General features: G+C 51.6%; 1 protein-coding gene across 2 annotated transcripts; it reads left to right on the top strand.

Moving 5' to 3' along the window:
* The first annotated feature begins 137 nt into the window (after positions 1 to 137).
* RNF40 (ring finger protein 40) lies at positions 138 to 11713 on the top strand. 2 transcript variants are annotated; one of them, XM_028507381.2, is made up of 20 exons: positions 138 to 263; positions 379 to 580; positions 976 to 1143; positions 1277 to 1418; positions 2046 to 2252; positions 2826 to 2947; positions 3057 to 3203; positions 3311 to 3385; positions 4145 to 4264; positions 4361 to 4540; positions 4729 to 4864; positions 5721 to 5842; positions 5931 to 6358; positions 6444 to 6561; positions 6684 to 6833; positions 7018 to 7230; positions 7309 to 7434; positions 8341 to 8481; positions 8589 to 8690; positions 10514 to 11713. In XM_028507381.2, the coding sequence occupies exons 2-20, from the start codon at positions 452 to 454 to the stop codon at positions 10688 to 10690; spliced, it is 3003 nt and encodes a 1000-aa protein (XP_028363182.1). In that variant the 5' UTR covers positions 138 to 263; positions 379 to 451; the 3' UTR covers positions 10691 to 11713. The 2 variants fall into 2 exon arrangements, with proteins under 2 accessions (XP_028363182.1, XP_028363199.1); XM_028507398.2 differs by lacking the exon at positions 138 to 263 and having other exon boundaries at positions 578 to 822.
* The last annotated feature ends 2437 nt before the right edge of the window (positions 11714 to 14150 follow it).

The raw sequence follows: 14150 nt of genomic DNA on the forward strand, positions 1-14150 counted from the left end.
GGTGTCCTTAGGACTCAGGATGGAGAGTGTGGTGTCGGTTACCATGGGCACTGTCTACTGGCCAATCACCGAGGGAAAGAGGAGGTACTCAGGAAGAAACGAAAGGGGGACGGAAACAAGAGACCGACCACGACCAATAGAAACAGGAAATGCAGTTCCACCATATCCGGCACTGCCTCTAGCGCCTGCGCTCTGCGCTGGGGAGGCCGGTGACGTCCGGTGAAGTTCAAGATGGCGGCTCTGGGCTGATTCTGCTCCTGCTGGTGAGGGGCCCAGGTTTGACGGGGGCGGGATGCAGCAGGTGTAGATGTGTGCGGGGGAGGATTGGGGCTGCAGCGTACTGGTCGCGTCCGCATCTATGCCCTCTGTCTTCTGCAGGTGACGAAAGTACCGCCGACTCCTGCCTGACGTCCCTTGGGGAGACCCTGCGCCTCCCCTTGCCGCCACGGCCATGTCTGGGCCCGGCAACAAACGCGTCGCCGGCGACGGGGGCTCGGGGCCCCCAGAGAAGTTGAGTCGCGAGGAGAAGACCACAACCACGCTTATAGAGCCCATTCGTCTCGGGGGCATCTCTTCCACGGTTCGTGGGTTCTTGCCTCAGCCTTCCCAAATTGCCAACTGTCCCCCACCCAAATCGGCCGGAACCTTATTACCAGTACCCTAAGTTTAGCAGGATCGGCACTCTGTCGAAAGAAACGAAGAACACGTCGTCTACTTTCCCTTTACAGATAGGAAAACAGGCTCCTCGAGGGCGTGTGCCTCAAAGACTGCAGAGTTAGGAAGAGACAGAAGTAGACCCTCCTTAAAACCAGGATGCTGTCTGTGGGTGTCTTGAGCCTCTTTTAAATCCTATTAGCAGTTAGTTGGTGATACTCCCCTTTCCCACCCATTCCATTTGCTTTCCTCTGTCTCTCGCTGTAATTGGTGTCTTGGGCTCTGTTTGACTTTCTCCTTGGTCCTTTGCTTCCTTGGTAGGAGGAGATGGACCTGAAGGTTTTGCAGTTCAAGAATAAGAAACTAGCAGAGCGGTTGGAACAGCGACAGGCTTGTGAAGATGAACTCCGAGAACGAATTGAGAAGCTGGAAAAGCGGCAGGCCACGGATGACGCCACACTCCTCATTGTCAATCGCTACTGGGCCCAGGTGGATGCCCCTCTGCTTTCCAAGACCTGGCCTCTATCCAGCTGCCAATCCTCAGACTCCTCTTTTAGGAAGGAGTATCATGCTGGGAATCACCTGAGGGATCCATAACATTTTTGATGCTTTCTCCCTTCAGCTGGATGAAACTGTGGAAGCCCTTCTCCGACACCATGAGAACCAGAGGGAGTTGTCTTCAGGGACAGAGGCAACTGGGACTCAGGAGGGGCTGACACGTGATGAGATCCCTCTCACAGAGCCAGGGACATCGGAACTAAGGGGTAGGACCAGAGATTAAGTTCTGGGAAAGGTTCTGGAAAGGAAGGGACTTTGGTATTAGGCTCCTGAATTCTCGCCTGCCCTCCCACACATGCACACAAAATTGATTTTATTTTGGGGTACCGTAGTACAATGGGCAAAAATACAGACTTCGCAATCTGAATGACTTCATTCATAGTTCATTTCATGTTTTGACATTCATTTAGTTCAAAAAAGTATTAATATCAAGTGTGGATTATGTACCAGGCATTGATCTAGACTCAGAGGAAACATAGATAAGCAAAATGAAATACTCATCTGCCATTAGGAAAGAAGTGATTATAAACTGTAAGTTAAAAGCATAGGGGCTCTTGAACAGGAATTCATGTGTGTACTCGTATGTGTTTCTAATTTAGTTTGAGAAGGCAGAGAAGCTTTCCTAAGGAAGTGATTGGCAGCTCTGTGACCTTGAGGAAATGCTCTTGAATCTCAGTTGTTTTGCTTTCAGGATAGGAATAGCAATGGATTATAGGTGTTCCTTGCGTTGATTCATTGAGCCGTATAGTATTGAAGGGCTCAGTTTGGAATGTGGTGCAGAGTTGTGGTAACTGCTGCTGTTATCTTCATGAGGCTTTGTTCATCCTTCCCAGAGACCCTGCCAGTGCAGCTGCGGCCCCCACTCAGTGAACCAGCCTTGGCTTTTGTGGTGGCACTGGGTGCCAGCAGTAGTGAGGAGGTGGAGCTGCAGCTGCAGGGCCGTATGGAGTTCTCCAAGGCAGCCGTGTCCCGTGTTGTAGAGGCCTCAGACCGCCTACAGCGCCAGGTGGAGGAACTCTGTCAGCGAGTATACAGCCGAGGTCAGTTCTTTGTGCCCCCACCCCAGAGGTGTCCATACCAATTTGCAGCTTTGCAAATTGACATCCCTTCCTCAATGCCTCTAGCCCAGAGGTAGCCACAATTCCCCAAGGAATAAGTCAGGGAAGTCATGTTCTCAGGGAAAGGGTTAAGTTGTAGATGGCTTCAGCTTTGATTTCTGGAGTTGAACTTTAAAAAGATGGGTGAGGGGAGTTGTTGATTCTGGTAGAGCCACCCCCTTTTGGCTGGTTGACTTTTTTGGAGCACTTTGCACAAATCCTGGTGAGAGTTACTGATCCACAAGACATAGCAAGTTCTCAGGCTTTGTAGAAAAACAGGCCTTCTCCCAGTTGTAGTTCTGTCACGCAAGCCTTGGCATTCTGGGCAAACGGCTTTCCTTTCTGAGCTGGTTTCCTTCTTTGTGCAGAGAGGATAAAGATTCCTGGTTTGTTGTGAGAAACTAGCAAGATAGCTGGTGGATCACACCACACTGGGCACATAGTAGACTCCAGAATGAGTTAGTACTTTTTCCGTTTGCCCTGGACCTGACTCTGACCTGAGCCCTGACTTCCCAGGGGACACTGAGCCCCCCAGTGAGGCGGCTCGGGCACGTACCCGGGAGCTAGGACGTGAGAACCGGCGACTTCAGGACTTGGCGACCCAGCTACAGGAGAAGCACCACCGTATCTCGTTGGAGGTGGGAGTTGGGATTTGGGTGGTGGGATTACGTTTAGTTTAGGTGGACACCCAAGGGTCTCAAGGGAACCAAGTCTCATTTAAGCATCTGCTCTTTTCATTATTCCTAGTATTCTGAGCTCCAGGATAAAGTGACATCAGCAGAGACCAAAGTGCTGGAGATGGAGACAACAGTAGAGGACCTTCAGTGGGACATTGAGAAGCTGCGCAAGCGTGAGCAAAAGCTTAATAAGCACTTGGCAGAGGCCTTGGAGCAGGTGAGACTAGGGTGCTATGTTAGATGGAGCCAGGGCCCAGGGCTGGGTACTTAGGGCTCAAGGTTTTGTCTTCCACACTTATCTGCCTCTCTCCCTTACCTCCACAGCTGAACTCTGGCTACTATGTGTCTGGGAGCTCCTCAGGCTTTCAGGGGGGCCAGATCACACTCAGCATGCAGAAGGTAAGCCGGCATCATTCTTCCCAGTCCCTCTCATAATCTTTATCCTTGAAATTCCCCACAAAATTGAGGACAGACATCCAATTATAGTCTCTGACGCCCTTCTCTGTCACTTGTACTGCTCTTTGTTGTGTTCACGCACAAATATGTTCAGTAAGTGCTTCCTAAGCACTGAGTGCTAGCACTGTGTTGGGAAGAAAGTGTATTGGAAAACAAAATAGACAAAAATCAAAGCTGTCATGGAGCTTAGGTTCTAGTTGGGAGAACTGACAAGAAGCAAGCAAAATAACACATCAGTTGGTTATAAGTACCACAAAGAAAGATCATAGGAAAGAGAAATGGAAATGTTAGAGGCGATTGGAATTCTTAGTTGGGTGGCTGAAAAAGAGCCTTGCTGAGACAGTGCATTTTAATCACTGTTTCATTGTTCTACCTTTGCTGTCTCATCTCTTGGTTATTGCACATTTTCTTGGTGCTGTGGGGATCACTCTGCGCTGTTTCCCTTTCCTTCAGTTTGCTCTTCAGGGCTTCCAGGAAGACTTCTCTCACTCGCCTATCAGTTACCAGCCTTGATTTCTGGCATTGACCATGCAGTATTGAGTTTTTCCCACTTGTATGGGAGCTCTTAGAAAAGTGTTTATAGGTCTATCTGAGGCTTCAGAATACATCATTGCTACACATAGGGAGCTTGAATGGGGCTTATGTGAAGGAAGCATGCCGGCTGGCTTGGCCCGGATTCCCACAGTCCTTCCCACTCCACAGTTTGAGATGCTGAATGCAGAGTTAGAGGAAAACCAGGAATTGGCCAACAGCCGCATGGCAGAGCTGGAGAAACTACAGGCTGAACTTCAGGGGGCTGTGCGGACCAATGAGCGCCTCAAGGTGGGCTGTGTTTGGGGCTGGGAGGGCCTGAGAATGCAAGTTGTGGCTGAGCCCTGAATCCTCTTGTTGATCGCTTTTGGGCATCCCTGCCCTTAGGTGGCCCTGCGGAGCCTTCCTGAGGAGGTAGTACGGGAGACAGGGGAGTACCGAATGCTGCAGGCCCAGTTCTCACTGCTTTACAATGAGTCTCTGCAAGTAAAGACCCAGCTGGACGAGGCCCGGGGATTGCTGCTGGCCACTAAAAACTCACACCTGAGGCACATCGAGCACATGGAGGTATAGCCCTGGAATGGGTGGGGGTTGAGGGTAGGGCCAGACCTTAAGGGTCAAGGTGTTCCTGGGTCAAGCCCCTGTATGCATGCCTGGGGTCCTTGGGCATAAATTCTTAAGCCAGTAAAGCCTCAGATGGAGAGGCTTGCCAGGGGGCAGAGGAGTGTATGGGTTCTTAGTGCCTCAATCCACAGAGCGATGAGTTGGGGCTGCAGAAGAAGCTGCGCACAGAGGTTATACAGCTGGAGGACACGCTGGCCCAGGTACGCAAGGAGTATGAGATGCTGCGCATCGAGTTTGAACAGAATTTGGCGGCCAACGAGCAGGCAGGTATGTGGTGAGGATAGGGTGGAGGTGGGCGTCATCTGGGATTGGTGAGCCCTGGTGAGGGGCTACTGCTTATCCAGATGCCAGAGGTTTAACCTTTCCTTTCATAGAGCCTCATCTCCCTGTGGAAAACAGGTACCACACCACCTGGCTCAAAGGCATGCACAGTGAGGATCATAACCAGCTGAGGTGGCTGATGGAGCAGGCTTAGAACATGAGCTGTCAGTCCCATCTGTGTTTCTCTGCCCTTCTGGTGTCTCTCTGGGATAAATCATTATTTTGCAAAGATTTACTGCATACCACCTATGAGCCAGGCCTGATTCTAGGCTTTGGGATAATACTAGGAAACAAAACAAAGAATTCCTGCTGGTGTGGCACAGTGTTACAATGGCGGAAGACTGGCAATAGAGAAGAAAAAATAAAATGTACTTTAGATAGTGACAAATATGCCAAGGAAAATAAACCAGGGAGAGAAGACAGGAAGTGTTAGGAGAAAGGGTGTTGCAATTTTGGATGGGGAGGTCAGAGAAGTGTGTAACTGAGGTGATACGTGTTTAAAAATCTAAAAGAAGTAGACTGACTTTCCTGAATTTACCATTATGTATTTCTTTGAAGAAAACTTGGAAATATTAAAAAATATACAATAGCATAAATAACACAAAAGCAGTATCAAGTTACTTTTGGGTGAATTTCCTTGAGGTCTACATTATTTGCCTTGATGAGCTCACACTGGGAAAGGCCTAAGTTTTTCTCTACTTCGTAATGGGAGTGATGGCTGTGGCTCCTCCTATTCCCCCACTGAGGAGTTAGGTCCCTAACCCAGGAGGCGGTCTGATCTTAGTTCCCGATGCTCCCCTAGGGCCTATCAACCGAGAGATGCGTCACCTGATCAGTAGCCTCCAAAACCACAACCACCAGCTGAAGGGGGATGCCCAGCGATACAAGCGAAAGCTGCGGGAAGTGCAGGCTGAGATTGGCAAGGTAAGGAGGGGCCTCCCTGGGAGAAGCCTTGGCAAGCTCCCAATGAGTACCATCCTGCCTTAGCCCTGTTATCTCTTGTTCTTTGCAGCTTCGGGCCCAGGCCAGTGGCTCTACACACTCAGTCCCCAACCTAGGCCACTCAGAGGACTCTGGCCTCAGTGCCCCAGCCCCAGGGAAAGAAGAGGGTGGGCCAGGCCCTCTTGCTGCCCACGATGGCAGAAAGGAGATGGCTTCAGTGCCTGGTGCCACTGTGACTACCTCTTCAGCAAAGAAGGAGGAACTGGTCCCCTCTGAGGAAGATGCCCAGGCCTTAACCCCTGGGTCCCAGGGCCCCTCCTCCCGTGGCCGAGAACCTGAGGCCAGGCCCAAACGGGAGCTTCGGGAGAGGGAAGGGCCTGGCTTGGGATCCCAGTCTATAGCCTCAGCACTCTCAAGAGCTGATCGGGAGAAGGCCAAGGTGGAGGAGGTCAAGAGGAAGGAGTCAGAACTCCTCAAAGGTCTCCGAACAGAACTCAAGTGAGGCCCTGTTCATGTCTCTTTCCCACCACTGCCAAGTGGCTCCAGCCCTACTTACCATGTCCACCTCCTGTTCCTCTCCCAGGAAGGCCCAGGAAAGCCAGAAGGAAATGAAGCTGCTGCTGGACATGTACAAATCAGCGCCCAAGGAGCAGCGGGATAAGGTGCAACTCATGGCAGCTGAACGCAAGGCCAAGGCCGAGGTGAGGTCAGGTAGGGCCTATAGGACATGCGGAGAGGTTACTCCAGGGAGTTCTGAGCAAAGCAGATCCCTGCACTAGCAGGAAGCTGTGACAACAGAATTCCCTCTTTCTGGTGGCTTTAGGTTGATGAGCTACGGAGTCGTATCCGGGAATTGGAGGAGAGGGATCGAAGGGAGAGCAAGAAGATTGCAGATGAGGATGCTCTGCGGCGCATTCGGCAGGCAGAGGAACAGATAGAACACCTGCAGCGCAAGTTGGGTGCCACCAAGCAGGTGCGACCTCTTGTGGTCCTCTCGCTTCTGAATGTTGGGATTCCCTTTATCTCACCCCTGTTGGGTGCATCTAGCAGATGGCCTGGTCCTACTCTGTAGTTCTTGGCTCAGCCACGTTTTCCTTTGGTTACCCGTGGTTATCCTGTCCATCTGCCACATTCCTTCTTGTCCTCACTCACTACAGGAGGAGGAGGCTCTGCTGTCAGAGATGGATGTAACAGGTCAGGCTTTTGAGGACATGCAGGAGCAAAATGGGCGACTGCTGCAGCAGTTGCGGGAAAAGGACGATGCCAACTTTAAGCTGATGTCAGAGCGGATCAAGGCCAACCAGATTCACAAGCTGCTGAGGGAGGAGAAGGATGAGCTGGGCGAGCAGGTTCTTGGCCTCAAGTCTCAGGTATGGTCTCCCTGAGCTTGTAGGGTGAGCTGCAGAGGCAGGGGCATTCCGGTACTGAATCTCCACCCCTTTCCTCAGGTGGATGCCCAGCTGCTGACTGTGCAGAAGCTGGAGGAAAAGGAGCGGGCCCTGCAGGGCAGCCTTGGAGGTGTGGAGAAGGAGCTGACGCTGCGCAGCCAGGCCCTGGAGCTCAATAAGAGGAAGGTGAGGCCAGGCCTGAGGGGAAGGCAACGTAGGATGCTGGCTCACATCTTAAATGCTACGTTCCAGACCATGTGCTGAGGAGTTTTTTGTACTTTGTCAAATTTCAGTCTCACTGTAATCCTGAGAGGGTTTTTGTTGTTATCCATGATAAAACTAAGGCTCAAGAGGTCAACTGACTTGCTCACAAAAGAGTGGAGCTCTCCTTGGCTCCAGGACCCACATTCTGACCACTCATTGGTTACTGTGGAATGGGGGTGGTGATTCCTGTCACGTAGTTGTATTAAAACTAAGACATGTCTAGCTTATGGTAAAGGCTTAAGATTGATGTTCAGTTTCATTTTCTTTCCCCATTGGGTTTTTTTCTCCTTAATTTGTTCATTCATTTATTTAAGCAATATTGTACATGTCTTTCTCTATATACTAGTCCCTGTGCTGAGTGCTAGGGAGACCATGGGAACGAGAGGGTCCTATTGGAAGTGGGAACTTCCAGTTTTGAGGGACAGATAGCAAGCCAATAATCCCACGTGTAAAATAGTGTTATTACAGATCATAGTAAAGATGATGAAGGAAACTAAGGTGCTGTGTAAAAAAAAAATTATGTGACATTTGAGCTTAGGGAATTGCAGAAGGAAAGTATGTGTAGGGAGAGTTGGTAGCAGAGGGACAAGCCCTGTGAAAGCTCAGTGTTAGGAGAGGGCACCATGCAGGTAAGGAGCTGAAAGTGTTAGGAGTGAAGGAGAATAGGAGGAGGTGGGAGTTGGGGAGCAGGACCAGCTCCAGTGAAGATATTGGATTTGATCCCAAGAGCAAGAATCACTGGAATATTTGACACAAGCACCTGTGGACTATGTTGCCTCCCTAGGCTCAGGAGAATGTTGCCCCTCCTCCCTGTCTCTCCCACCTCAGGCTGTGGAAGCAGCCCAGCTGGCAGAGGACCTGAAGGTGCAGCTGGAGCATGTGCAGACGCGGCTGCGAGAGATCCAGCCTTGCTTGGCAGAGAGCCGGGCTGCTCGAGAGAAAGAGAGCTTCAACCTCAAGAGGGCTCAGGTTTGCACATGGTGGGGGCAGGGTGACCCACTGTTAATGGTGTGGCTGAGGGCAGGTGGTTTAGGATGCAGACCCTTACACTTAGCCCAGCCCCTGTCCTGCTTCAGGAGGACATCTCACGGCTGAGGCGCAAGCTGGAGAAGCAAAGGAAGGTGGAGGTTTATGCAGATGCTGATGAAATTCTCCAGGAGGAGATCAAGGAGTACAAGGTGGGGCTCTGGGGCTACATTGTGCCCCATCAATTTAGGAATCTGGGGGTAGGGGTTGGTGAAAGCATTAGTCTTGGGACCCCAGAAATAAGGTAGGGTAGCAAAATGTGTGCAGAACCTGATGTGGAGAATCAAACAGCTGACCGAGAATTGTACACATACTGCAAGCCAGGAGGAGAGCCTGGCTAGGTGTGGGAAGGCTTTGAACTAGACCTAGTCTCAGATTTCTTGAAATTGACAGTGTTGGAAGAGGCAGAAAAGTAATTCTGAGTGAAGAGTGATGTGATGGCAGAAGCTAGAGGGGCTGTGGGAACTCGGGACATCCTTAAACTAGCCCTGGGGGTCAACAGTCTTCCTGGAACAAATGTCATCCAAAAGAACATGAAGAATGAGTCAGAGTTGGCTGTGAGAAATTGGGGACAAGAGGATTTTGGCAAGAGGGAAGGAAGAGGTGAGGCCCTTAGTGGAAAGACGGATGTTGGAGGACAGAGCTGGACATTGTATTTGAAGGCCAGAAGGTGGGTTTTGTGGTGAGCGGCAAGCTGGGAGGATTGTGCGTTGTCAGATCCTGAGAAACAGGGTGGGTGACAAGTGGTATTTAGTAGGATTAGGAAGAATGTGGGAGTAGGGATTGGTGGACAGTGTTCAAAGATGTTGAAAATAAGGTGCCTACAGGACATCTTAGGAGGCTGTCCAGGAAGGCACTCACAATAAAAGGGCAGGTCTGGAGAACAGGCTTAGGGGTTGTCTGCAGAGGCAGAAGTGGAAATGAGGGCCTGTGGCAAGAGAATGGACAGGGGGGTCATTCTCCCTTAGGAACCTCAAACCTTACATGCTGGGCAGAGGAAGAGAAGCCTGTGGATTGGGAGGAAGGAGAGTGATGTAGAGGGAGTTGATGTAGGAAGAATTTCAGGGAGGGAAGGGTAAGCTGAATCAGAGCTGCCAAGAAGGCAAATGAAGTGAGCAATGAGAGATGCAGTTTGGGTGGGAATGGTTCTTGAGCAGGGGTGGAGGTGGAGGTCAGAAAACCAGTACACTCACTAACTGAAGAGGTGGAGGATGGGTCAGTAAATAGTAAACCTTTGAAACAGTTTGGCCTTAAAGGGTCAGAGACAGTTGCAGGCAGCCATGTTGGAGAAGGGAAGAATTTCTCAAGAGGAGACAGACTTTGGAGCCTGTCAAATACTGATGGATAGGGTTCTGAGAGCTGGGGAAGAAGGCGATGGGCTGGGCTGGGACTGGATTTCAGGCAGAGCAGAGGATTGTTGGGGAGTGCCGATTTGAGGGGATTCCTGCCTGAATTTGGAGGAGAGACCTGCTGACAGGTGTCAGGTTTCAGGATAGGAGTGGAGATTAACTCCTGGGATCTACTGCAGGGTCTCTGGACAGCACCAGGGGTGAGCCCACTGGAAGGTGGAGACAGCATAGTTCTAGTTGCTCTGACTCTAGTAGGTGCAGGTGAAGTAGACAGTTGGCTTAAACCAGGATTGGGGATTTTTCACAGAAGGCCAAAGGGGAAAGAGATAAAGGCCAAGGGCAGAGGAGCCCAGGCTGAACCTTGTGGGTCAGTGGCCTTGGGAGGCAACACATGACCACTAGCCATCACTGCCCAGGTTAGAATCCAGACTCTACTTTGAAACTTTGAGACCAGCTTCTGAGTCTGTTTCCTGATGTGGACAGTGTGCATCCAGCCTCCCAGGGTTATGAGAAGAGTTAGATGCAGCTGGCTGTAGGAAGGCATAGCCAGGACCACCTCCTGCTGTTAGCTTGGGGTCTGGGCACTGTAAGGATTGTTCCCAAGCTGATACCTTTGCCTGCCCCAGGCGCGGTTGACCTGCCCCTGCTGTAACACCCGCAAGAAGGATGCAGTTCTTACCAAGTGCTTCCACGTTTTCTGCTTTGAGTGCGTACGGGGCCGCTATGAGGCCCGCCAAAGGAAGTGCCCCAAGTGCAACGCAGCCTTTGGTGCCCATGACTTCCACCGTGTCTACATCAGCTGAACCCATAACTCGGGACTTCGGAATACCCATGGACCCTGGGAGCTGTGCCCCCAGCCCCTGCCCACCCCACATCCAGTGGCCCTACCCTCTGTTCTGGACCCTGTGGGCCCAGTCCCTCCCAATCTAGTTGGTTTGGGGTCCCAAGTGCATGTTAGTGGGAGTGGGATCAGCAAAGTTCAGTTCCACCTTTCCACAGTTAGAGCTGAGGCTCCTGGCCTGCAGGAAAGATCTGCAATGAGAACCTAAGAAGCCCAGAGCCTCTAACTGAGCTCCCTGGTAGCTGACCCCAAGCCTTCTCTGTCTCCAGAGAAGCCCTAAAGGGGAAATTCCCCAAGCTGTGACCTCCCATGAAAGAGGAGGCTTACACCCACAAGTGAGGACCAGGAGTGGGCCAGGTCTCCAGCTCCCTGCTCAGAGATGGGGACCTGGAGACTTCTTCACTCCCTGCCTTCTGGGCCTGGGCAGGGCTTCACCTCTGTGGAGTTCCCTGGGCTCTTTGGTCTGGCTCTTGTGCTTATGTCCTAGGGGACTGGGGCGGGGGGCACCATTCTTGTCCTCTGGAGAACTCTATGGTTGCCGCAGTCACCGTGCCCTTATTTCGGAAATGCTGAACCAAGATCATCAGTTTCTGTTCTAATCAGGCCCCTCCCAGTATATATACACTCTCCCAAGCCCTAACCCCTACTTCATGCTTCCCAAGGCTCCAGTGGGTTCTCAGCCCTGACCCTGTTTTCATCCTGGTGGCCTTAACTGCAGTGGAGGCAGAACTTCCCCGAGGCGGGGAAGGGTCAGACTAGACAATGGGCCAACTTCCAATCATTCCAGGTAAAAGCTTCTGACTGAGCCTGTACCCACAATGCTTGCCCTGCTGCCTGCCTGCCCAAGCAAACTGGGCTATGAAGACAGCAGGCAGGGTCTGGAAGGTGGAGCAGTTGACAGGTGCCAAGGGCCCATTCAGGCCCATAATTCCTGCTCTAGAGATGTGTAGGCTATATGCTATGAATAAATGTCCAACCTTCAGCGTGTGGTCTGCATAGCTAGGTATCCTACCCCAAACGGGTCCCTCACTTTAGCTGCTACCCTTGTCCCAACTCTGCCCTGTCTACTCACCCAGCTGACGCTAAGACATGGATGGCCGCAGGGATTCTGGACTGGACTTGGGAGAGGAACGCTACCTCAAGGAGAAAGCATCTTGATCGCTAATTTGGAACCAGCCAGTCTGTTTTCTCACTGGGAAGGTCTGACCCTACGGGACCCTCCTGCGCGTGCTCGCTACAGCCCTGAAAGTCATTGGCTGCCGAGCTGCTGGGAAGCCCCGAGCTGCATCCTGGGAAATATAGTTTCTTATAGGTACCCGGCGAGACCAGGTCCTTGGAGGGGAGAGTCGGTTTCTGGTTGGGCAGGGTTGGGTCACTGTCCAATCTGCAGGCTGGGGACGTCCATCTCCAACTCCTAACCCGCCCCGACTCCTCGGACGAACAGATTATCGGACACTTTAGTGGGTGACTCTTAAATGCTTCTAGCTGTGTCCCCCCGGGAACCATTTCGAGTGTGATGGGGTACTTCTGGGTTAAGTGTGTCATGGAGTCTTAGGAGCCATCACTGAAGCTGTACTGGGGCTCGCAGTAAGGCTGGTACTGATGGGGGTTGGTGCCAGAGCTGGCATCGGGACCATAGCCAGAGCAGTGGCCATGGGCCCAACAGCAGTCCCACTTCCACGCTGTCTTGCAGCTTGGCAGTCGTACCTTCACAGGGTCTTGGAACCTTGCCTGTCTGTGGGTCCCACCTTGTGCCCAGGAGCTGCAGCTGCTGGAGCAGGTCAGACTAGAGACGCAGGGCTACAGTAACTGCCTGCGCCAAACTTGAAGGTGGAGGCACGGGCCGCGGCTGCAGATGGCATCGAGCTGCTGAAGAAGTGTGCGTGGCCTGGGGACAGCCATGGCAAGGGTGGGGAAAACATAGCATATTGCATCATAGCGAGGCTGCTTGGCTCAGAGGAGTATGGCGCTGGAGAGTGGGTTGGGGTCAGCCAATACTCTGAGCGCCACCCTCTTTCACAGGAGTCACTCTCATGTGGGTTTCTTAAATAAATGGAAGTTACTATATATTATCACCTCCCCAAGAATCTCCCATAGGCCAGTCTCCATATCTAGAGGAGCTGAAAACTCCTTGTGAGTCCTCACACCTAATAAAATAGGCATCAAACCACTCTCTCAAGTTCAAACCCAAATGAACGGGATAAAGATGCCAGAATTTCAGTAACAGGAGTAAACACTAATGCCAGAAGAAGAAGACAGTAAACTCTCCATAAATGCTGGTTTGCAATAGCTTGCCCAGTGCAGGGAGAATCTGCTTTAGAGGCTGGTCAGGCCCCTCCAGCCAGTTTTGACCTCTCATAACCCCAGTGACTTCAGTGGCTGTGATATCCTGGGTTCCTTGGGATAGGCAGGCCAAAACTGACCTTGGCTCACCCCTTGGGTTGAGCAGATGTTGGCTTCCTGGCAAATGTGCCTGTTTTAGCCAGAAATAGGGCTAGTCTGATTGGCCACAGGGTCCAGTAGTGCATTTAATATTGACCACTCTTCAAAACTTCCCTTGGGCCCTGTGGTGCTGTACTCCCGGTTTTTCTCATACTTACTATTTTCTGCTGGTTCTCTTCCTAGACTTTCTACTCTGCCATTCTTCCGTATATTTATCCATGGCCATGGCTACAGCTAAATTGCTAAGGCCCAAATCCTCCAGCCCAGTTCTCTTTCCTGAGTCCAAACCTTGGGGTGGGGTTGGGGAGTAAGATCATGTCACTATCCTTAAAAATTCCCCAGTGGTGCCCTATCTCTAAGTTTCTTAAACAAGATGCTCCTCACTCTGGCCTCGGCTCTCTACCTTCTTTCAATCCCCACCCCTCTGTATTCTAAACTCACACCCAACTGTTATGCACCTTCTATCCCCCATCCCACCCCTACCCTCTACACGTACTATTTCCTGTTTCTTAGGTCACTTCCTCCAGCCAATTTCCTGAGCTTATGCTGTGGAAGGCACCGTGTCCGGGTCCACAGTCCTTCTGCTAAGTCTGAAGGAATCACTAATCTTTCCCTGTAGTCTCCTCACTTTACTGAGGAATCCTCCTGTGGTGGGACCAGTTCTGATGTACCTCAATTGTCCCTAGGGCTGGGAACACAGAGAATGTGGGATAGCCTTCATTTCCTCCCCGTGAAAATCAAGTCCCTCCTTCACCCTACCCCACCTCTTGCTTTCCGGAAGGGGAAGGAGACAGTGAACCTGCCCTGGGAGCACAGGAAAGGTGGGGAGACAGCTTCCTGGCTGGAGCAGGACGCTCCTGGCAGACTGGGGCAGAGGTAGGTGATGGGTTAGAACAAGTGTTGAAATCAGGCTTGGGGGCCATGGCCAGGTTTAGGCCCCGGAGATAGCATAGATGTAAGCTAGGCACTGAGGAATTATC

The sequence above is a fragment of the Phyllostomus discolor genome, chromosome 3 (assembly GCF_004126475.2).
Source record: "Phyllostomus discolor isolate MPI-MPIP mPhyDis1 chromosome 3, mPhyDis1.pri.v3, whole genome shotgun sequence".
NCBI classification, from domain to species: domain Eukaryota; kingdom Metazoa; phylum Chordata; class Mammalia; order Chiroptera; family Phyllostomidae; genus Phyllostomus; species Phyllostomus discolor.

What these genes read in the sequence shown, in the direction of transcription:
- RNF40 (XM_028507381.2), top strand. Translation starts at nt 452, where the DNA reads ATGTCTGGGCCCGGCAACAAACGCGTCGCCGGCGACGGGGGCTCGGGG. An exon ending in TCAATCGCTACTGGGCCCAG is followed by an intron (nt 1,144 to 1,276) that starts GTGGATGCCCCT and finishes TTCTCCCTTCAG; the next exon opens with CTGGATGAAACTGTGGAAGC. An exon ending in TCAGCGAGTATACAGCCGAG is followed by an intron (nt 2,253 to 2,825) that starts GTCAGTTCTTTG and finishes CTGACTTCCCAG; the next exon opens with GGGACACTGAGCCCCCCAGT.